This window comes from Choloepus didactylus, chromosome 1 (genome assembly GCF_015220235.1).
Source record: "Choloepus didactylus isolate mChoDid1 chromosome 1, mChoDid1.pri, whole genome shotgun sequence".
Taxonomy (NCBI): domain Eukaryota; kingdom Metazoa; phylum Chordata; class Mammalia; order Pilosa; family Megalonychidae; genus Choloepus; species Choloepus didactylus.
Window position 1 is genome coordinate 244,528,100 of NC_051307.1, and position 15,334 is coordinate 244,543,433.

The following is a 15,334-nucleotide window of genomic DNA, read 5'->3' on the forward strand; positions in this document are numbered from 1 at the left end:
AATTGCAACACGCACGGTATCTCACTGATGCGCCTGCGCATTGCAAGCCTTTCTGGGAAATATAGTTCTTACTGTATGGCGAGGTGCCCGGCTGTGCGCGGCCTGCTGGGAAGTGTAGTTCCCGGCTGAGGGGGCGGGCCGGGGCTGGGAGAGCGCGGAGGCAGGCGCGCGGCGGGCAGGCCTGGAGGGGGCGGGTCCGCGCGGGCCTCGGATCCGTACGCTCATCCTGAGAAGAGGTCACGGCGTGGAGCAGCCGCCACTGCTGCCGCTGCGAGGTCTGAGCACCCGGCTGCAGCGATGGCCTACTGCCGGCAGGAAGGTAGGGAGAGCGGCAGAGCGCGGGCTGCTATGGAGACCGGCCTACGAGGGCCCGCAGGGGGCACGCCACCCCGGGCAGCCCCCTTAGGCCCCGGCGTCTCGCGATCCCGCTGCCGGCGCGGCCGACACGATGTGCGGCCCGGGTCATCCTCTTTGCGACCGTCGGGAGAGAGTCGACTGACGGGGTTGTCACCCTGATTTGCAAATGAGAGAACCGAAGCTCTGGGAGGAACGGGGCTGGTCCAAGGTCACGGTGAGGCTCGAACCCCGGCCTGCGAGGGAGCCACACTTGGGAGACTCTTAAGCTAGGCCCGGAGGGTGTATGGGAAGTGCTTAGCACGTTGCCTCGCCCGTAATTGGGAATTTATTGTTATTAATTATTACTTTCGTTCTCGCTTCATACCACGTGTTTCCATATTACGGGCGCCTTGTAACTGTCTCCGAAATCTTGCCGCTAGGGTCGCGTGCTGGGTTGGCGCGGTGTTAATGCAATTTATTAAGCTCCCACTATGCATCAGGCACTGTTTAAAGGGCTTTATGTGATTTATCTCATTGATCTCCCAACGACCTGATAAGTTCTGTTATCCCTTTTTACCGACTAGTGTAGTAAACTCAAGGCACAGAGAGGTTAAGTGATTTGGCTAAAGTCACGCAGCCAGTAGATAGTGAAGCTGGGATTTGAGTTCTGGCGGTCTGATTCCAGAACTGCATTATCCAATCTGGTACTTCGCGGATTCCAGGGAGACTTCTGCTGGGAAGATCTGTTCTCTCCAAACAAAATTGGGCTCCACCCACGCCCCTCTCTACTCACTGTTGTTTCCTCTGCCCAAGAGCCCAGAAGCTTGGTGGGTATCCAGGTGGGAGGACCACCCCACACGCTGGCACTAACTTGCTGCTCGTCCCAGAGCTGCCACTTTACCCCACCAGGCTCCAGTTTCCAGTCTTGTGAAATGAGAAGGTGGACTTCATTCATTCAACAGATACTCATAAAAGACCCTGTCTGTGCCAGGAGATGGGGATAGTGTACACTTGAGAGTTGAACACTCCAGAGAAAGTTGGAACTCATGCAGAGATTCTTTAGCCCCCTAAGTTTCATTCAGGGAATCTGAAGCCCAGGAAAGGGGATTAGCTCGTACCCAAGTTCACACAGCTAGTTAGGGACAGAGCTCAATCGAGAACTCCAGGCCTTTTCCCAAGTACCCCTGCTTTCTTCTAGAATCCTTCTGAGTACTGTTTCCATTAATTAATAATTAATATCTGCTATAAAAAAAAGTCCTCCGCTGTCACCATTATGTTAGGTCTTTTGTCTTGTTTTTAATTACCTTTCTCTGAGTTTCTAATTCACGTCTTCATTTAGTAAATAATTTTTGAGCCTGTTAGGTACAACGAATCTGTGCAAATAAATAACACCCCTCCTTTTTCTTGGGAACTTTATAGGGGACACAGGTTCTCTAGGAAGGAGGGGCAGAACTGGCACCAAAGCATGGAGCCCTATCATTTCCTGGTTCAAGAGTCTCTTTCTTAGTTGGGATGAGAATTGAAAGCACTCACTTTCAGGCCTTCCTTAGCTTTTATCTTATCCATACCACTAGCCCCTAAAAAGCCCCCATGTTTTTTGTTTTTCTACCTACTTATCTTTTTTGCTTTCTCTGGGACTTAGAAAAATGATCCCAAACTCCTTACCTTGTAAGTGCTTATGTGATCTTATCCCTGCCTCTACCTCCAGCCCCATCTCCCATTCCCTCCCTCCATGTCTCTGTTCCCCCTAAATTGGCCTCCTGGCTTTGCCCTTCCCTCTGCCTGGCACATACTTCCTCCAGCTCTTCCATGCCTGGTTCCTCATCCTTTAAGGTTCTGATCAAACATCACCTCCTCGGAGAGGCCTTCTCTGACCATTTCTTTGTGTTTTTCATGTCCCATGTTTTGTGAAATACCTTGTTTATTTTTTGTCTCTTTATTTCCTGCCTATTTTCTCCCACGAGCAGAGAGAATTAGCTGGGCTGTATCCCCAGCATGCGGCACAGGGCCTGGTATATGATAGGCACTCAAGTCTTGATCAAATGAACTCATGCATGTCTGCTCTCTGTTCTGAGCTGATGACTTGCCTATGCTGGTTTACTTTGGAGTCTATCCTCCACTGAACCTTTGGGTAAAAGGCCTTAGCTTGGCATTCAAGGTGTTCCCCAGTATAGACTCAGCCTCCTTGTCTGGCCTTGGACCACCCTCACTGTTCTATGTCAGCCCCATGCTGTTCCTTTCTTTGGTTTCCTCCATTTCTAGGTGGTCTGTTCTCCTATTTGGTTAACAGACGTTTACTGAGCACCTACTATGGGCCAGCCACTGGCACACAGTAGTTAGCAAAGGTAACACAATCTCTGCCCTTGTGGCCTCTAGTGGAAGAGATGGGCATTAAAACATCAATGGATGAATGTATAATTGTAAACTGTGCAGAGTGACGTGAAGAAAAAGCTCAGCATGCCATGATTAAAAAAAAAAAAAAAAAAAGGCTCTGCAGGGTCAAGGAAGGCTTCTAACCAGCTGCAAATTTTGTTACCAGCTCCAGTGCTATTCAGTTTCATTCAATTTACAGTTCTATTATTGTATAAGTCTACAGAGTAGAAGAAGCCAAAAGAAGAGATGCATAGGACAAGGTCTGGGAGGGTCTCAAATACAAGCTCCCTTGTCTTTTCCACTTGGAATCAGAATGGGTCACCCTCCTGGCATAGCAGTGTATCTTGTAAGCTTTGACTATCCTGAGTTTATATGAGGTTTCACTCTGTAGACATAAGAGATCAGAACACTCCTCTATCATGGGAAATTCCAAAGACTAGATTGTTACCTCCCAGGAGTCTGGACAAAGGTCAGACTTCTGGAAGCCAATGATTAGCAGCTTGGTCTTAGGAGGCTTCATGGTCAAATAGTGTGGAAGGAGATGGTCCTGCTGACTTCTGCCCAGCAGAGAAAGCAGGTGATTCTGAGCTAATTCTTGAGTGGGCCTTATGGAGGAACCGAGAAACCTAACCTAAGAGTTTGCCATCCAGGGACACAGGACCCTTCAATTTACCCTACACAGGGAGAGCAGAGGGATGAGACTGGAGAGTGGATTAAGATGTCTGTGAGGTTTCCAAGAGCTGCTGAGTGCAGATTCCTGAGGCTGAGTGCCAGGCTCCTTTTTAACCCTGGGTGATAGTACGATAATCATACCACACGAGGGAATCACTGCTGTTCGAATTTGAGAACTACATGGATTCCAAAGGACATAAATTCTTGTGGACCCCTGTGTTGATCCTTTCTTTTTGTTCTATTGGTATGTTATGTGAATATCCAAGAAATCCATACTTAGATATAAACATTTGCTTGTGGTTTTAACCAACTCTAAGACGTAACAGGTTAACGGATTGAATGCTAACAATATTCAGTTGAACAACATTAATGTCATCTGGTAGATAGTGTTTGAAAATTGTAATTGTCCCCTTAGAGAAAACATGCTTCTATGCCAGTACGGGTCCTTTTGAGTTAACTGTGCCTGTGCTACTATTTTTTGATGCCCACGATCATCCAACGCTGGTCTCTGAATGATTTGAAACCTTTGTTCACCCCATGGAGCTGTGATTAGGCTTCACTGGCTCTGATGGCATTGTTTCTGTGTTAAGTCCATCTTGCTTCTCTTCTTCCAAGATCTTTCAAGTCTGTTGGGTATGAGGTGGTTCTCTCCATCCTTCTGAATATGCTTATGTCAGTGTTTTTTTAGATTACCTTGGATATAAAAACATAAGCATTTTATTCATCCATAGAGTCCCTGAGAAATTTTATGAGAAATACTAGCCTAGCTGACTCCTCGAAGCCTTCTTAACTCTCCTAGTCAGCCGTCTTACGACTAGTTCTTTCACAGTTTGGCATGTTGAGAATAAACAAGCTTGTGTCTGTATCACAATCATCTGCTTTAAAACATTCCAGAAAGCAGAGGCCTGGGATCCATACAGTCAGCTGTGATAGCAAGTCTACTTTCTTAGTAGAAAGTCTGCTTTCAACGGCTGTCCCCAAAATGTCTCTCTAAGCTGCAGCTGCTCTGAGGTCCTTCTGTTTGAGAGCTTTTTATAGGACACTGTGCAATGGGCAGTGTCTAGGGCAAGGGTCTAGAATACACACTCGGGACTTTTCACGCCAGGGTTCCTGTTCCTGCTGGGCCTTCGCTTATCTGTGAGCCTTCCTGCCAGTTCCTTACCTCCTCTGAGCCTCTGTTTTTTCTGTCTCTGTAAAAAGTAGATTAAAAAAAAGGAGATAAAAGTAAATCCCCACCTCACAGGGTTGGTGTGAGGCTTAAATGAGCCAATGGAGGTAAAATGCATTGCATGGGGTCTAACTGTTTAAAAGATGCAGTTTTTATCCTGTTTGTCACTCCAGCGTGAACCATGCTCTCAGAGGTGTGTCCAGGGGGGCATGTGAAAGGACCTTGCTGTGTGGGATGGACCTGAAACTCGGGGGACCTAGGCCAGGCAGGCCTTCCCAGATCTTGCTGTGTTATCAGTCACCTCTGAACTCTGGGAACCATCTGGGTGTGCCAGAGAGCTTGATTCTGCTTTTTCTGGGCCTTACCATCAGGCTGGCAAACAAAACTGTCAGAAGCTGAGAATTTGGTGTCAGCTTATTCTGCTTAGCTGTCAGCATTTTCGCAGACTGCTTTCGAGTGTTTTCTAAACTGTCCAGAATTGGCAAGGTCATCAGGTATATTAACATGACCAACTGCCTGGCCCAAATCCTTTCCCAGACCCCACGGGAAAAGCAGTTCTACTCTGAAATAACGTGAGGTGTTGAAGCAGAGACCAGGCTGGGTGCGGAAACCTCAGTAGGGGTGGACCTTCCAATCATCTACCCTAAGAGTGCCTCCTTACTGTGGTTAAAAGAAAAACTTTTCGTGCAATTTAGGATCTCACTTGCTTCATGGAGCAAGTCATGAATTGGGCAGCATCCTATGCAGAAAGTAGAAAGGAGTCTGTCTAGGAAGTGGAAAGGGGAAGCATCTGATGAGCGTTATCACTCCTGGACTGAAATGGGTGTATTACCAGGTGTTGCTTATCTGCAGCTCTGTAGGATGCATTCCATTGTTCCATTTTGTTTTGGTCTCCTGGAAAATCCTTTCTCGGAAAGGGGTCCCTTCCAGCAGTGCCCAGTGCAGGCGACCCTTTTACTCTACTTAAACTATCACCCATATGGAATGCCCTGTGCAGGTGTGGAAAGGATATAAAGCACTGTTCTGGTTTGCTAATGCTGCCATTATGCAAAATACCAGAAATGGATTGGCTTTTATAAAGGGGGTTTATCTGGTTATAAAGTTATAGTCTGAAGGCCACAAAAATGTCCAAATTAAAGCATCAACATGAGTATACCTTCACCAAAGGAAGGCCATTGGTGCCTGGAAAACCTCTGTTAGCTGAGAAGGCACATGGCTGGCATCTGCTGAACCTGGGTTTTGTTCCAGGTCGTCTCTCAGCTCCTTTGCTTTCTTCAGAATGTTGCTCTTGGGGTATTTTGTCCTCTCTTAGCTTCTCCGGAGCAAACACTGGGCTGGCATCCCCAAAGCATTAACAAAAGTCTGCTTTCAACGGCTGTCCCCAAAATGTCTCTCTAAGCTGCAGCTGCTCTGAGGTCCTTCTGTTTGAGAGCTTTTTATAGGACTCCAGTGATTAAATCAAGATGTACCCTTAATGGGCAGGGTCCATATCTCCATGGAAGTAATTTACTCAAATGTTTCACCCACAGTTGATTGACTGACATCTCCATGGAAATGAAGGATTCCAACCTAATCACTAATACATCTGCCCCCACAAGATTGCATCAAAGAACATGGTGTTTTGGGGGACATAATACATCCAAACTGGCACAAGCACCAAGGGTGCCTTCCCTCTGTCCCCTGAACTGCCCTCACTGGAGGGGTCATTCCAATTTTTGTTGCCTGTGCCTTCCTCCAGCCTCTTCCTTAAATATTCCAGCCCAAGCATGGGTCCCAACCTTTTTCCTTGGTTTCCCTCAGTGTACCTGTGGCAGAACTTTCCTAAATATAAAAGGAAAACAAAACAGAAATAATCAGAGAAAATGCCAGCAGCTTCCAGAGAGCCATATTTCTGTAGGCCTGACCTCTGCCCCTCTAGTAGCTGACCTTCTCTCTCACTGACTAAGGCACTGTCTCTAGTGCCCCTGTCCAAGGGCTCTTTTGGAAGTGTCTGCAAGTCTTTCGAAACACTAGGCACTGCCCATCCCATTGCAGATAAGGGGCCATAATCCCAGATCTTCTGGGCTCAGAATGGGCAGTCATTAGAGCTGTAGAATTTGTCCTTGCCCTTCACAGATAGGCACCCAGAAAGATCCTATTTATTCACGTAATTCTAAGCTTGGGTGAAGATTGGGCCAGTATTTATTGTAGGAAGCATTTCTTCATGCCTAGGGCATGCAGTGCTCTTGGACAGTGCCCGAGACCTGTCAGTACTCAGTGTCAACTGTCCTCCTTGTGCTTGTGGAAAGGATCTCCATGTCACGGACATGGAGACACAGAGCTGGGTTCACGGTCCAGCTCTGCCACTTGCTGGTTGTGTGAGCTTGGACAAGTCAGTTCCCAGGGCCTCTGGCTCACCATTGTATCATGGGGTACTGTTGCCTGTCGGCTTCTCAGGGGAATGGGTGGGTTGGCAGGACACAGAGGTGGACCAGCCCCAGGCCCTGCCCTCCAGGGACTGGTAGGGGAAGCTGATGAGCATGCAGGGTACTGTGGGCAAGTTGCTTATCTTACTAAAAGGGAATATCTGACAAAAACTGCTGTGCGGGAAGCGGATGCCCAAAGTTTTGAGGAAAGCATGAGGTCACATGGTACAGAGCACAAGAGGGAATTGGGTAGGTGCTGGCCCTGCCTTGCTGCTGCCAACTGGTTGATTTTTGGTAACTGCTCTGGGCCTTGGTTTGTGGCTGTATAAAATGGGGGTAAGGGCAGTAATACTGCATAGGCTCTCTGTACAGTATAGACGGGACGAGGCCATTAGCAGCCCAGGGGAGAGCATTCTGATGGGACCACCTCACTGTTGGGTGTCACATGGGACATTCTTCCACCTTAGTTTGTGCAGCTGCTTTGGGTTTTGAGGTGCTGCACTGCTATTAGATGAAACATTTCTTCCTCTGTTCTCCAAATGCCAGGGAAGGATCGGATCATATTTGTGACCAAAGAAGACCACGAAACTCCAAGCAGTGCAGAGCTGGTGGCTGATGACCCCAACGATCCGTACGAGGAGCACGGTGAGTGGCGTGTGTCCTCCCAGGGACCCACAGACATGTGCTGGGGGGAGATTCAGGGGTCATAATTCCTTTCTCTGTTTGTCCTTGCCAAGGCTACATTTCCAGATATCCATCTGCAGAGTTAGTGGGCAGTCACAGGACCATCCTCAGGTTCCGGTGATTTTGCTAGAAGGACCCACAGAACTCACTGAAAGCCGGTATCCCCATGGTTTTGTTGAAAGGAGACAGATTAAAGTCAGCCAAAGGAAGAGGCGTGTGGGGCAGAGTCCAGGAGAGTCCCAAATATGGCACTGCCAGGTATCCTCTGTCTGTGGAGTCCTGGACAGCGCTCACTCCTCCCAACAGTGATGTGTGACAATGTGCATGAGTGTTGCCAGCCAGGGAGGCTTATCCGGGTCTTGGTGGCAAGACTCTTTATTGGAATTCAATTGTATAGATATTGCTAGCTGCCCTCCTGGCTGACCTTAGTCTCCAGCCTCTCTGGAGATCTAGCTGATATGCATGGCCCCAAGCCCCCCACCATAAATCACATAAACAAAGACACTCTTATCAGACAGGACATCCCAAGGCTTTAGAGATTGCTCATCAGGAGACTAGGGCAAAGGCTAAATTTAATCTTTGGGCAAGGTTAAATTTTTTATTATACATCATCTCAGCCATGAGGTCGCCTCTCTCAGAGATGTGCTCACCAGCACTCCTGCTACACTTCCCTGGCAGTTAGGCCAGAACACAGGAGTTTCTCCTTACTGAAGCACTTCCTGCCCCTGTCTCTTCCAAGTCTTTGCACTGACTTATGCAGAGCGAATGCTTCCCAGTGATGAAGTTTTGGGGGAGGGTAACAGTGGATTCTAGTCGTTACAGGTAGGTAAGGTGACAGGGACCCTCCTGCTCGGTCAAGCCACCAGACTGAATCCTGCCCTCTCTCCAGCTTTCTTAGCCAGCAGGCACATGGACAGTCATACTTGTTCTGTGTGGTTGGGGAAGCCTGTGCGTGAAGAGGCCCCTCGAGGGAGATGGACAGAATCCCAGTGGCAGGACTCAGGTGGCCCAGTCAGCACCATTGCCCTGACTGTGGCATTAGGTCCCTGGGGCCTAAGGGGCCGCTCCAGAGCCTGCAGACCACCGGACTCACTGGATCCTTGCAGTCAGCGTACGGGAGGCGGATGTGTCTGCGCAGTACTCACAAGCAATACACATGCTAAGCAGTACTGACTTCGCCACAACCAAAAACTATTTCAAACATCCATGACAACAACTACCAAACCCTCTCGTGCTGACTGGCAGTGCATACATTTAGGAGTGTATAGTAGCTGCCTCTGGAGTATGTGGGCTCCTGGTTGGAATATTTCAGATGCTAATTCAAGTGACTCTTAGGGGCCAGGACACTTCATTACCATTACTGTTCGGAGCGGTGAGCATGAAGCTAAGGATGCATATGTAGCAGCCTGTCTGAAACAGTGGAGAGTACAGACATTATCACAGAGGGTTAGCATTCCGAGAATGATGGGTACAGGAATAATTTTGAATCAGTGCTCTTTTTTAAAGAAAACTAAATCACAGGTAAGCTCCAGTACTTTTCCTATGGTTAGTTAAGCACATTTTGTTAATTGACCAGGATGATATTGGGAGCTGCTAGAGAAATAAGGCCTTGTTTTATTTGTCTCACAGTGTTTCTGGAAAATGTGACTGTGCCTCCCCTCCAGTTCTTACCTTTCTTCATTGTCCCTGCTATTCTCTTTTTAACCTGCTTCTGTCATTTACGATATCTCTGCAGAGGTATTTATCTCTGCGCTTCTAGTGGATGGTTGGACAAAGAAGCTTCTAAAACACAGAGAACTCTGATCCCAGGTTCTGAGCTCTCAATTGCACAATTCCCAAGTGGACCAAGCAGGCCACCAGATGATGCCTGCATCCTGGCACCTGGAGTTCAGTGGCTGGGGTAGCACTTGAAACAGCTAAGGCTACCAAAAGAGAAGATGGCAGGATTAATTGTCATAGAATAAAAAAGCCAGGAGGGCCTTAAAGATCACCTGGTCCCAATGGGAAAACTAAGAGCAAAGGAGGAGGCAGGGGCTGGCTGAGGAAGTTAGTGACAGGTACTAGAAGGCAAGGCCTTTGAGTGCAGATATGAAAGTATACTGGATCTCAGGCCTGGCTGAACTGAACATGCTGTAGCTACTGTCTTGTGGTTTTATAGCATGTCTCTAAAATGCAGCTTGGCACCATAGCTGTCAGAAAAGCTATCATTTGGTTCACCTTCCCTTGAGAAAGGATGAAACAGGTAATCCTGCAGACCTGGGTTATAATTTTTAAACGTCAGTATTATCATCTGTTATTTCTTTTGGAAACTGGTTGTACAGGTTTGTAAGCAGATTTGAACCTCCAGGGGGCACCATTTCTATGTTCCAGCACTGAGAGCCCCTGAGAAGCAGGGAGAGATGGTGAGGTATGGGGGGGTAGGGCATGGGCTCTGGGAATCTTACAAGTCCACCCTTAGACCCTACCAAACCCCAGAAGCCCACATAGAAACGGGTTAGCAGCACCTCCTGCAGTAGATTGACAAATGGACAGCTTGAGTTACTGAGAGTGGAAGATTAACTAAATGCATGAGAACTTACTCTGCAACTGGTCATGGTGGGGGAGGGCAGGGAAGTACTGGTTGCCATCATTCCCCCCAGTTTACAATTAAAGAGCAGCAGATTCGCTGAGCAGTGAAGGTTGCTGAGCTAGAATTAAGAGGCAGGACTCAGCCCAGGACCCAGGACTTTGCATACTAGCTCAGAGTGGCACACTTGGGTACTTTCATGTATACTTCCACAGGGTATTTTAGAGGCTTGCTTTCTTCTTTCTTTTTTTTTTTTTCTCTCAAGGAAGATGTGGTAACAGGTGTGGGGAGACTCACCCTTAGTTCAGACTCTTTTCCTTTTTTTATTTTATTATTTTTTACAATTTTACAGACACTCCTCCTTCTCCCCTTCCCTCGTCCCCCGGTAACCTCTAATCTGCTTTCTGTCACTGTGAATTTGCTATTTCTTTCATATGATATTCTAGTCATCCCTTATAAGTGATATACAATATTTGTCCTTACGTGCCTTGCTTATTTGACTGAACATGTTTTCAAGGTTCTTCCATGTTGTAGCATGTCTCAGAACTTCATTCTTTCTTATAGCTGAATAATATTCCACAGTTTGGATATACCATATTTTCTGTATCCGTTCATCTGTTGATGGACATTTGGGGTGTTTCCACCTTTTGGCAGTTGCGAATAATGCTGCTGTAAACATTGGTGTACAAGTATCTATTTGAGACCCTGTTTTCACTTTCTTTGGGTATATACCTAGAAGTAGAATTGCCTGGTCATATATAATTCTATATTTAGCTTTTCAAGGAACTGCTGTATTGCTTTAGAGATTTTCTAAAAGAATGTGCTCTCGGTGTCTGTAGAAGACTCATGCACCAAATTTCTACCTGAATCATATTTCCATATCTCTCACAAAGCTGAAAATAAAGCCATCATCTTGAAAGCATGTTGGAAAACCAGGAAATGCTATTTAGGTGTTAACAAAGGTCAAAGATAAGAAAAAGAGTGATATTCAAAAATAAAAGATCTATGTAATATTGAAAATGAAAATCCATTTGTAACCACCCCCCAAAACAGATGTACAGTTTGACAGTTCGGTTAATATTCCTCCAGGTTTTTAATTTTTTCCAGGAAGGGGATTTTACAAGAAGAAAACCATGTTTGCCTGGTCTGCCATTAGCCTTCTCCTTTATACAGCAGGTCTTGGAAATCTTTCCACATCAGTGTAGCGGGACCTCCCTTCTCCTTTACACCAGTCCCAGACTGTGCTGACTTCTAAGGGCTGCAGCAGATTGAGAGGGGCTTGCGGGCAGCGGGGCACTGGTGGGTGATCCAGGCCTGGTATGGGAGCGGGGCCAGGGATTGGAAGGAGATCAATAGCTCAGCTCCTAAAATGTGGGCTCTCAAAAAGCTCTCCCCTAACCATCCAGGTGATTGCTTCTTGGGATTAAATGGTTTCCAGGATTTAGTTCTTGGAGCACAACTTCTCAGCACTGGGAGGTGGCTTAGAATATAGTTCTGTGTTGCACATGGAAAAAGATGCCAATGACAGCGTCTCTCTAAGTGGACAGAAACTGCTGGGTCTAATGCTAGGCATTCAAACCTGATGTAAACTGAGTTAAGTCCACAGATGAGTGCTTGCCAGGCCCCAGTTGAGACTGCTCTGCACCTCCTGAGTGGGCTGTGAGGACTGGACTAGGCTTTGCTTTTTCTGAAACCTTAGAGAACATCACTCACATTTTCCTTAACCTGTCTTCCTCCTCCAGGATTGATACTGCCAAATGGAGACATTAACTGGAACTGCCCGTGCCTTGGGGGAATGGCCAGCGGCCCCTGTGGGGAACAGTTCAAGTCAGCCTTTTCCTGCTTCCACTACAGCACAGAGGATGTCAAGGGGTCAGACTGTATAGAGCAGTTCCGGGCCATGCAGGAATGCATGCAGAAATACCCGGACCTCTATCCCCAGGAGGATGAGGAGGAAGAGGAAGAGAAGAAGTCAGCAGGTTTAGAGGAAACAGCTCCTGCTGGGGCTACCGCTACCAAAGAAGAGGAGGGGTCAAGCTAATGAATGGACCTTTTGCAAAATGCCTTTCAGTTGCTCGCCAAGAAAGTGTCTTTCCTTCTGTTGTTCCGTGCACTGTAATGTACAAAATAACTTATTTTGATGATCGAGCCCTTGGGGGTTTTATGCATGTGTGTCCCACATAAATCTGTCAGCAGATGTAGCTGCCCCTTTTTAATTCTTTGTTCTCAGATTGTCCTGAATTTCGCCACTTTGAAATATGTGCTGAATATTCTCAGCAACCAAAAATCATTACACAGGAGTGTTTCTTGTGCATGAGTTGATTTATTCTGACTCATTATATCCCTTTTAGTACATTTGTTTAGGAAACACAAATATTTTCCTTTAAAAATGCCAGAGTGGGGCTATTCCTAATAGAAGAGGCCAGATTATCAGATACTTATTTCTCAAACAACCATCTTGACTTTTTGTATATGAGGAGATATTCTGAGGTTATTATATACTTAATCCTTGATACATTTTGGTTTCCATTTTTGCATTGAACTTCAGGTTTTCTACATTTGGAAAGTAGAGATTTCGACCCTCTGATTCATAATCTTTTTCTAAGTGAAGGGAAAGGATGGTTATCACTGTTCCTTGTTATTTTGAAAGCCCTTATTTGGGGATTTGTTTAACACTGGTTCTGTCTCAGCCAGTTCAGATATAACGTTCTTGAGAGGTGGGGACCTATTATTACCAGAGTAACAGCCAAGAGGGAAAAGGGTATGAATTAAGTACTCAATTAAAAGGAAATAAGATTTCTACCTGATTTTCAATGTGTCCTTGGTTTTTACTAGTTAAAATTGTTTTTGATGTAAGGAAAAATAAATTGAGAAAAGTTCTACTGAAATTCCTATTTAAAGATACTGATAAACCAGTTTGAGTTTGTTAAAATTTTCTGTGTTGAGTTCAAAGCAAGTTAACTTTTATACTTTGCAAGTCAGATGCCTTCATACAAACATCACAGGTGGGAAAAGCTCTAAGGAACTGAATCCCTTGCCCAAGGTGAGTGCTAAACAATTTTCAGACTATTGGGCAGTGATGCCTTATTTGTCCCAGGTGTATTAGTTATTTATTGCTATGTAGCACATTATCCAAAAACTAGTAGCTTAAACATTTATTATCTCACGATTTCTGTAGCTCTGGAAGCTGGGCGCAGCTTCCCCAGGACTCCTGGCTCTCAGAAGGCTGCGACTGAGGTGTTAGCCAAGGCTGCAGTTATCTCAGGACTTGACCAGGGAGGATCTGCTTCAAAAATCAGTTCCTTGTGGCTTGCTGGACTGGGGTGGGGACCTCTCTTTAGGGAAGCTGGCTTCTATCAGAGCAAGCAAGAGAGGATGAGCAAGACCAGTCATCTTGCAACCTGTTCTCAAAAGTGACCTCCTATCACTTTGACCATATTCTGTTTGTTAGGAGCAGGTCACTAGTTTAAGCCCACACTCCAGGGGACGGACACAGGGCATGAATACCAGGAGGCTACCTGCCTCACCAGAGGCAGCAGCATGTTAAAGCTCCACAGCACAGTAAAAATGTAAGGAGGGATTCCAAGGTGTTAGGAAATAGAACTATAGTATCTACATCCAGGACTTGATAAAAACTTGCTTAAGAGCCCAGAACCTGGAGCTGGCCAAACTTGGAGTCTGTGCAGCTCGAAAAGGTGCCCTTGTGACTCAGCCTCATACAAAGTGTTTCACATGTTTTAAAAGTAAACTTCTGCAGTGAAAATTTTGGTCACAACACAAGTGTTAACTGATTTTTGACCATGTCATGTATTCCATTGGTTTGATGCATTTCAATAGACTCCTGCAGGTCCAAGTTCTGGGGCAACAGAAAGTGATTCAGATGTGGTCTCTGCCCTCTTGAAGCTAGTCCAGTCAGGAAGTCAACATCTAGAAAGCAGAAAGGAATGGATGGCTGTTACATGATGGCACTGGATTCTTGGGGTAGATTATTTTCTCTCAGCCATGACAACCCATAGAGCAGACATTCTCACACTGTCTTTGTCCAAATCCACTGAGGTTAGGCAAAAGACTCCATCCTTTTCCATTTTTTCAGTGGAAAAACAACTTGGTGATAAGAAAGTGCCACTGCATAGCAGTTGGGCATGGGTAGAGATTGTGCTATGGCACCAGGGGTTTGGGTAATTTGTTTATGAACTGCTATGTATAAACAGAGAACCTTCAACAGGCCTAGTAGGTAATGATAAAGAAAATTGCAAAACAGCCAGAATTGAAATGAAGGGTGACTCATATTAACACTAATTTGGAAATGCTGGCCACCTACACAAATTGAGTGTTTTGTTTGTTGTTTTTTGCGATGTAGACAAGTGTGGCTTATCTGCCAAGCTTGTGGGTTAGAACATTGAATTTTAGTCCTCATTACGTTCTAGGATTGTACATATTTTAACTTAAGAACATTTTAATAACCCATAATACCTCCACTCTCTTGGGGACTTCCCTATTAACAGCTAACATGACAGAGAATCCAAGACCTGATTTATCAATAGATCATGGTTTGCCAGCACCAGCTGAAGTGTTCATTTGCAGTCTTACAACCTTAAATAGGCATGGCCTTTAAAGAGTGGTGAAAAGAAATAGTCCCAATGGCAGAATTTAAGAAGTACTTTTGGTTGGACACCTCATGGAAGAAGAGATGGCCTGAGCTGTATCTACAGTAATTCATAGTGGCTAATAGGCAGACATGCCCTGGGACGTCACTCGCCTTCCTTCCCAGCCTCCTCCATGTTCATCGTGGCCATGCACAAAATGGCAGCAAGAATGGAGACTGCATAATTTTCACTCACCTCGGCTGATCTGGCTACCACCACCGCTGCCCGCTCAACCTCCAACAATAGACGTTGCTGTTGAGTCTTCGAGGTGGAAATATTTCATGGTGACAGGCTGAATGTATTGGGCCTCTCCCATGGTTTATTCACTGGGGTAGACACAGGATCTGAGTAATGGATGTGACTTCCCTGCCCACAAGTCTTTGGCCAGCATAACCATTCATGAACTTACAAAATGTCTGACACGCATCTTACAATGTGTCTGTGGAGTCTCAGAAATTGCCTCCAACCTGCAAGACATTCTAGG

General features: G+C 46.0%; 1 protein-coding gene and 1 pseudogene across 1 annotated transcript; one reads left to right on the forward strand and one right to left on the reverse strand.

Annotated features, from left to right (window-relative positions):
* The first annotated feature begins 165 nt into the window (after window positions 1–165).
* CHCHD4 (coiled-coil-helix-coiled-coil-helix domain containing 4) lies at window positions 166–13,093 on the forward strand. The gene is made up of 3 exons (XM_037802682.1): window positions 166–319; window positions 7,501–7,599; window positions 11,947–13,093. Exons 1-3 carry the CDS (start codon window positions 298–300, stop codon window positions 12,243–12,245), a joined length of 420 nt encoding a protein of 139 aa, XP_037658610.1. The 5' UTR covers window positions 166–297; the 3' UTR covers window positions 12,246–13,093.
* LOC119527171 overlaps window positions 12,508–15,334 on the reverse strand; it is a 24,992-nt pseudogene continuing 22,165 nt past the window's right edge.